The sequence below is a fragment of the Myotis davidii genome, unplaced genomic scaffold, assembly GCF_000327345.1.
Source record: "Myotis davidii unplaced genomic scaffold, ASM32734v1 scaffold562, whole genome shotgun sequence".
NCBI classification, from domain to species: Eukaryota; Metazoa; Chordata; class Mammalia; order Chiroptera; family Vespertilionidae; genus Myotis; species Myotis davidii.
Genome location: NW_006293953.1, coordinates 3,041,103 through 3,049,306, shown reverse-complemented (window position 1 = coordinate 3,049,306; position 8,204 = coordinate 3,041,103). Strand labels below are relative to the sequence as shown.

The window sequence follows — 8,204 nt, the reverse complement described above, 5'->3', positions numbered from 1 at the left end:
CCTGTGCCTGCATCCCCCCCATGCCTGCATCCCCCCTGTGCCTGCAGTGCCCCTGCATTCACACCTGCTGAGGACAGTGATGCTTTCCCTCCCCAGAGACCCACCAGGAGTGTTTACCTTGTTGTACAGGACGGCTCTGATGTGTTTCTGCACCCGGACCAGCAGCGCAGGGGGCGCACTAAGGAAGAGACACGGACAGGGCCCCTGAACTCCAGGCCAGTGCGCTTGGGGCTGTCTCTTTTGGCAAAGCCACAGTCTGGGAGCGGAGTCTCTCCCTCGGTCAGGGGCCAGTGATCCCCATTCCACACCTGCCATGGGCTGGACACGGTGCTGGCACAGTTGCCCCCATAGATGAGGAAACTGAGCCTCAAAGAAGAGGTCGTTGGTCTCAAGGTTTGGAAGTGGCTCAAGGCTTGAGATGTGAAAATGAGGCCACGCTTGGGGGAAACAGACAGGGCGTTGGGAAAGCTGGGCCCGCCATGTCCGTGGCCACTCGGAGCCCAGTGAAGTGGGGTGCTTCCTGCTTGGGCTCCAGGTCTCTGTCAGAAAGTCCCTCCCTGGCTCTGGGCCTGTCCCCTCTGAACAATGAGAGGTGGGTCTAAGTTGATGTGTCTTCACAGGGATTCCTAGGAAACCTGCTAAAATGTTGCTCCAAGCTGCCGCACAAACTCACTCAAATGCCCCTGGGGGAGGTGGGAGAATGGCATCTGCGCTTTTGATGCCATCAACCTCGGGGATTCCATTCTGTGAACAGCCACCACACGCGAGGACTGTGAAGGGATGTGAGTCCCACATGATGCCCATGGGACACAAGCATGAATGAATTTATACCCAACTCTTCTCTGGGAAAAAGTCCCATCTGAAGTGCTCACGGGCCTCAGTGAGCCCTGCCCACGTGTGGGAAGGTGGCGACGTAATGCAGGGGATTCACAAGCAGTAGGTTAGTCAGCCTGTGGGGGGTTGAACTCCACCATTTGCCAGCTGTGTGATCTGAGGCAAGTCACTTAACTGCTCTGCACCTCAGTTTGTCATTCTGTAAAATGAGGGCAGTGCTGGCACGCTCCCGGTGGGATTACTGTGAGACGGAAAGGGCCGGGACCGGACCCAGCACACAGCAGGCGCTCTGGCGGCGGGAGCTGCTGCTAGCTTTCGATGAGGACATGAGCGGGCCACCTGACACAGGGAGAGCTTGACAGGAGCCCGCTCCCCTGAGCCTCCGGCTCCCCATCTCTGCAGGGAGGGGCAGCTCTCTGAAATCCCCCAAAGAGGCATCAGCCCAGAATCCTTTCAAATATACTGTTTGTGTGCATTGTCACACGGTGCAGGGCTGGGAGGCGGAGGGGACACGGCAGGGGCTGCATACTCACTGTGTGACCTTGGGCAAGTCCTTCCCCCTCTCTGAGGCTCAGTGTGCTCAGCCATGAAACAGGTGTGGTACTGGAGATCTAGGCCCGTTGTGGCGATTGGGCGAAGGCCTGAGCAGGAAGCTCAAGAATGACCGCAGCCCAGGCACCCACCTGTGACTGCCGTCTAACACGATGGCTTTGTTGAAGAGTGAGAAGCAGGAGGAGATGCTGACCACGGGGGTCCCGATGGAGCCCTGGTCCACACGGGCGTCCGCCAGCAGCACCGCTGGCAGGATCAGCTCCAGGGGCTCGGGGACTCTACGGAGATGCCATTCTTGAGCCCCCAGCAGCACTGCCCAATGTGAGATCCTGTAAACCCACAGCCCAAGCCTGCCCCCCACTCAGCACAAAATGACCCCTGAGTGCCCCAAACTCCACTCAGGGTCACAGACGTTACCCAGGGTCATGCCTATACCTAGTGGGTAGGTATGAACTCTGGCTCCCCATACCCTCTCACCACAAGACCTTGGGCCAGTCATTCCCCACACTGAGCCTCAGCTTCCTCTTCTGCAAAGTGGGCATAAGATTGGGGTACCGATCTCACAGGGTTTTCCATGAGGTAGTCTTATGAAAACACCCTGCCTGCAGCCTGGCCCTCAGGAGGCCTCATAAAAGGGTAGTGTCAGGACAGAGGAGTTAAAATAAGAGATCTCTCTGAAGGCCCAGCTCCTAGTTTGAAACTTACCAGTAAATTATTTCTGATGCACAGAAATAATTCTAATAGTTAAGCTTATTGAGCACCTATTATGTGCCTTGCACTGTGAAAGGGGGGCATAATTTTCATTACAGCAATGAATCCCTTCGCTTCAACCCTCATAGTCTTGCTGCGAAAATTCATCCCATTTTACAGAGGAGAAAACTGAGGGCTGGAAAAGTGAAATGACTCTGACTACCCCTGAAAATCCTCCTTCCCTGCCCCCCGCAACAAGGAGACTCACTCACCGAAAGACCTTGATAGTAAAATTGGCTGCTGCGAACAAGCGTACCCCAACACCATCAACGAATTTCAGCTGAAGGCGGGGCACCTCGACATTCAGAATCTGGACCCTGCAGGGTAGGAATGGAGGTGACAAGGCAGCTCCCATGAAACCATGGAATCGACTCTGGGGTGGCACTCTGAGCCAGATCCATAGCCACACTGTCGTTGTTATAAAGAATGCCTCCGGAGACACGGGATGAGGAATAGGCAGTGAGTTCTCCATCTTAGGGGCATGCGAGCCACGCATGGGCAGCCAGGTTGTAAGAAAAAGACGCAGAGAGCACCCTAGCACTGGACGGGAATGGGGTGAGATGATTTCTCAGGTCTTGGAGAAATTTTAGTGTTTGACTGAGATCTGGAAAGCTGGGAAGGTCGGGAAAGAAAGACTTCAAGATCCCCAGAAGGCAGAAATCCCCCCCCATACCATTCTAGCCAACAACTTGGGCTGGGAGCCCTCCCACAATGGAAAACTCACTCCCTTCAAAGCTGTCTGTTCTGATTGCTAAGCACTTTTCAAGTAGCCTATAATTTCCCTTTTTTTTTCTAAATGAAAGTCATTTTTTCCCCTGCATAGCAGTGAGGGGCAGGTGATTCAGACACTACAAATGGTATAAATTTTAAAAGTCACATCAGAACTCCACCCTCAACACCCTCACTCTTAGCACTTGGGTAACATGCCTCCAGCCTTCGGCCACAGGCTAACCTAGAACCTGCTTCTTTTCACTTGACAACCGCCTGGGATGTGTTCCCACATCTACAAACAACAACCCTCAGCATTATATCTAAACTAGAGGCCCGATGCACGGAATTAGAGCCAGAGCAGGCCTTCGCAGCCATGGCTGCCTCGGTCCTCTCTCACAGCTGCGGGTGGCTGCCTGGATCCCTCCCTTGCAGCCGCTGCAGCTGCAGCCATGGCTTCGTCTCGGCTAATTAGCATATTACACTTTCATTATTATAGATAGCCGTGCGCTGTCTGTGGTGTGGCCAGAATGCACATCATTCAGGAATCTTGATTTGGGGTATTGATGTCGTGCTCAGTTCTCCACCATTACCAACCAGCCGCGGGGCCTCAAACTGGGGGTCTCTCCAGCTGCTCTTTTGCCCACCCAGTGTTTTAAAGTTTTAAAATGTTTAATTAGTTGCCATCATTCAAAAATAGGTTTTATAACTTCGCTCGGGAATCCAAAGATCTGGCAAGAGTGAGTCTGTGCACCCACGTGGATGGGGTCGACTGGCCCGGCGCCTCCCTGTGGCTGTCATTGAGCCTCTATGCACTACAAAGGGGTGTGGAGGTAAAGTAGGCTCAGGCTTGTGCTCTAAATTCCATGCCTAGCTTTTGGAGGAAGGAGCCAAGAGTCCTGCCAGTCTTGGCCCTTAGGGGCAGACATCTACCAATTCAGAGGCACGAGTCCCCTGTGTCCATCTTGGGCCCATCTCCCAAGTCCTCCTGTGACCACTCACCTCGTGGGTGGGAGTGTCTAGCCTGGTGAGGGAAGCACTCCCTATAGACTGGGGGGCTGGAGCAATCGTCCCAGTGGTGAGAGGATGGGAGCACTCACCTGGTGGGCCGGAGCACCTCTCCACTCCGGTCCAGGAAATGCGGGACAGCGACCTGCATGGCCTGCTGGAGAGGGGCTTTTCCTGATTCAGACACTGTGGGGCCAGAGCAGGGCGAGGTGAGTTAGGCTGCTCTCTGGAGCCACCAGGGAAACCACACCACCCACCATCTGCCCCGGGCCTGAGCGGAGAGGCCTCAGAGACTGGAAGGGGAGGGCTTGTCACGGGGCAGATGGAGGCCAGCTGACTCCCCATGAGCATCCTCGGGTCACTGCTCACACCAGGCCCGGAAGGCATGCCTTTCCCCTCTCTCTGTCTCTCCAAATCCCACTTGTTCGATGCCGCTCCCCAGAAACAATAACATCCTTGGCCCTTTTCCAAGACTCTGATGGGGTCCCACCTCCTCTGGAGCCCCGACAAAGGGGCCTCCCAATCAAACAGGGGCGGGGAGGTCTGGGGGCTGGGGGCTGAGAACTCTGGAGTCCCTCCGGTTCTGGGTGCAAATCTCAGCTCTGCTCCTGTCTGTGTGGCTGCTCTGTGCCTCCGTTTCCTTGCCTGTAAGTTTGCAGTGATGATAATGGCACCCGTCACTTAGGGTCCTTGTGACGGCTCAGCACACAATTCATGGTAGCTCTCCCCGTTGCTGTGCATGTTTGGGGATAACAGTGGCTGCCATTCTATATGCCTCCTTTGTGCCAGGCTGTTCCTCACAGCTCTATGCCGTAGATGCTGTATTATGCCCAGTTTACCAAGAGCTTAGGACACCTGGCGAGGAGAAGTCAGACCGGGGCCGAAACACCTGGCGCCCCAGGCCCTGGGTTTCCTCACACACCTGCACTGCTGGGCCAAGGGAGGTGCTGACAAAATGGGAGTGGAATTAAAAGACAGGGGTGGTGCTGCACCAGAGCACCATAAAATGAAGGGTTGAGAGGCCCAGACTCTGGTCAGACTCTCTGTGGGACCTGGGGCAGTCCCGGGACCTCTCTGGGCCTCAGTTTCCCCAGCCCCAAGCACAAAGGTCGTGGTCTCTAGGTCCCCAGCGCCCTGCTCTCCAGCCTGACCCTCTGTGGCTGGGCCAAGGCTCACACCAGGCCTCTGGACTGCCTCTACAATGCATTCTTGCCCTCTGGGGCTTTCAGAAGGAGATGGAGGACACTGTTAAGAAGCCACCCAGCCTGGCCGTGGAAAGAGGTGCGTAGGGCATGGGCCTCCTGCCAGATCCGCCCAGAACAAACACAGGCAGGTGCACCTGGAGGCTCTCCAGACAATGGAGGCTCACATGGGTGAGGTGGGGAGAAGGTGCCGGCGGCGGGCACTGGCCTCAGGTCCCCGCCCGAAGGCATCCGTGCCTGGGACCGCGTGCCAGTCACACCGTAACACGGATCACTGACCCCTTTCATCACCTGTCCATCTGCCCAGATACAAGGTGCTGAAAGGCTGTGTAAGCGCCAGGGGACCCTGCTGCCTCCCTGAGCCACTGCCTCACTGCTTCGTGGCCTGGGCCATTGACCGTCCTTTCTACTCTCTGTCCCGAGTCCCTCACGCTGTAGTCTGGCCTCAGGAGAAACAGCTTTTGATTTCTCACCCCTAACCCAGCTTTAAGACCCCGAAAGCCTCCCGGGGCAGCTGGGAGACAGCTTTTGTCCCTCCCCAGGGCTAGGTTTCCTCATTGTGCCTTCCCCAGGGGATGGGGTGGGGTCAGAGGACAGAGGCCTGGGTTGGACCCGGCGAGGAGATAGTTCTTCTCACTGTGAGCCCAGCAGGGATCTAACTCCAGAACGCTCCCCCAGTGGCGTGCTAGGCATGCCTTCCCCCGCACGCATGTACACAGACACCCCCATGCACACATATGGCCACACACACCTCCATGCACCATGGCATTTGCACACACGCCCATGGTTAGGCACCCACACGACACTCGAGTACACATGAGGATACATCTCCATGAATTTTCAAACTTACACACAGATACACACAAGCAAAAGTTGCCAAACTGACCCATGCCTACCCCACGTAGGCCCGCGAGCACAATCATGCGGGCACACTCGCATATGGGGCACGACATACGCCCCACTCATGCATTCACGTAATATTTGTTGAGAAGCACTGTGTCGGAAACGGTTTGGGACCCAGGGGCACAGTGACAGGTAAGACCCGGGTCCTCGGGGGCCTTTGAGTTCATAGGAACATGCACACACTTAGAACCGTACATACATGCTGACATGGACTCACTCGCACATGCTCGTGACAGACACGTGTGGGACAGCACAGTGGCACCTCTTACCGTAGCTCAGCATCGCCTTGTTGAGTCTGACCACGGTGCTCGGCCTGGAGGCGCCGACCGCGGGCAACAGCAGCGCCAGCAGCAGGCCCAGCCTGCACGTCTGAGCCATGGCAGTCCTTGTCCTGGTCGCTGCCCCCCAAAACTCTGCGGGCTGGGGTGGGGACAAACATCAGGGAGCAGGTCCAGATCCCACTCCCAGCCAGAGGTCAAAGGCCCTGAGTGGTGATCCCAGCCCTACCCCAGCCGCACACACAGGTTTGCATCTCGGCGTGGGAAGAATCACCTTCCCCAGCCTGCTTTGTCAGCAACCACGGGGGATCTGGGTTGGAAACGGCCCCTCGGCCCAGAGAAGACACGGCCTTGCCTACAGCCACACAGAAAACGGGGACCCAAGCCATGCCGGGGAGATGGTGAGACTCACAGATGGGGAGACTGAAGCCCAGCCCGCCACCCTGGGGCCCAGGGCTGTGTCACCTGATGCCAGGAGTCAGCCCTGTGTGACAGCCCATTCTGGGGTCCAGCTGTCCAAACCCAGCAAGGGGAGGGCCTGGAGTGGCTCCTGTCCCCATCTTGTTCTGTGTCAAGTAAGGAATGTCCAGAAAGTGGGCCTCTTCACCACCTTCTTGCCCCTCCCAACCCCAGCCCAGCCAAGTGGCAGATCTGTGTCCAATTCAGGGAGAGGAAGCTAGGCGGGAATGAGGGGCCACTGCTCAGCTGGGCTGAGTCCCAGTGGGGAGCACTTCCCCAGAGTCCCACGGCAAGAGCAGGGATGGGCCCTTCTGCAGAAGGCGGCTGAAAGTAGTGTCCCCACCGAACAGATGGAGAAGTTGAGGTTCCTCCTTGGAAGAGTGCCAGCCCCTCCTGAGTCCTACCTCAGGCAGTTCCTGGGACAGGTGGACTGCCAGACCCAGACAAGCCCTCAACCGCCCCAGGCAGGTATGGAAGCTGCTTTATAGGCTCCCTGGTATGCAGGGCCTCCTGGGAAGGGATGTGGGGAGGGACAGGTTTGCTTGTGGTTGCAAGTGTTTTCCCTGCAAACATGGCCTGTGCCAAAGTGTCTTATCCCACACGGGCAGTGGGACTGCCACGTCGCTGCCCCGGATGCCAACCACTGCAAGACCCTGGGTTGGGCAGCTGTGGGGCCCTGAATGGCCCGAGATCTCTGGAAGGCGGTCTGCTCCTAGTTGGGTCCTCTCATCACTCCAGCCTGGCTGGCCAGGCCCAGGAAGGAGAGGATGCTCAAGGTCAGGGGATGGCTGCAGTCACCTCTCAGGCCTGTGCCTCCAAACTGGCCCAGAAACATGACCCTTTTAGGGGGAGCAGGAGGCTGCCTGAGCCCTGAGCCTCATCCGGCACTGAGCCCTAACTCAGAAGACAACAGACGAGAGGGTGTGGATGATCCAGTCCCCACTACTTAACATCCCAAACTCTCTCCAAATGCAATCATTGGTCATAATTACTAGCATCAGAGGTTTGTTTGTGTGTGAGTGTAAACATGGAAAGGGCGTGTTGATACACTGGTTTATGGTGTTACATGCTTGTTTGCATGACCCTACATGGGTGCAGGTGTGGAAAGTTATGTGTACGGTATGTATATGTGGGCTTTGTATACTGAGTATGTCTGTGGGTCTGTGTGTACATGGCATTAGTGCATGTGTATATATGTACATATGTATAGCAGACTGTTTCATGGTATTGGGAATGTACGTGTGTTTGTGTGTATACATGCATGTGGACATAGGAGGTGATGGCATGACTGCAGGCAGGGCCCCTTCATTTCTCTGTACGGCTCACCTGGGATACAGATACAAGGGATCTGGGCCTCCCCCCACTCCAGAGCCCTCCATGACTCCCACTGACTCCATACCAGCCCAAATCCCAGGTCCAGAGCCCAGGCCCACCCTGTGCTGGGTCCCCACTAGAGCCCACAGACACCCTTAAGAGGCCAGAGCTCACACGGACCAGCCCTGTCTCCAGC

The 8,204-nt window shown here is 56.4% G+C and overlaps 1 protein-coding gene across 1 annotated transcript in view; it reads right to left on the bottom strand.

The window, feature by feature from the left end:
- BPIFB2 (BPI fold containing family B member 2) overlaps window positions 1–7,142 on the bottom strand; it is an 18,091-nt gene extending 10,949 nt beyond the window's left edge. Inside the window, exons 1-6 of the mRNA XM_015566655.1 lie at window positions 7,099–7,142; window positions 6,227–6,377; window positions 3,945–4,038; window positions 2,349–2,453; window positions 1,518–1,664; window positions 118–178 (exon numbers count right to left, since the gene is read on the bottom strand). Coding sequence (XP_015422141.1) covers window positions 118–178; window positions 1,518–1,664; window positions 2,349–2,453; window positions 3,945–4,038; window positions 6,227–6,335 — 516 coding nt within the window. The 5' untranslated portion in view covers window positions 6,336–6,377; window positions 7,099–7,142. The remainder of the gene's footprint in view (window positions 1–117; window positions 179–1,517; window positions 1,665–2,348; window positions 2,454–3,944; window positions 4,039–6,226; window positions 6,378–7,098) is intronic.
- Between the last annotated feature and the right edge of the window lie 1,062 nt (window positions 7,143–8,204).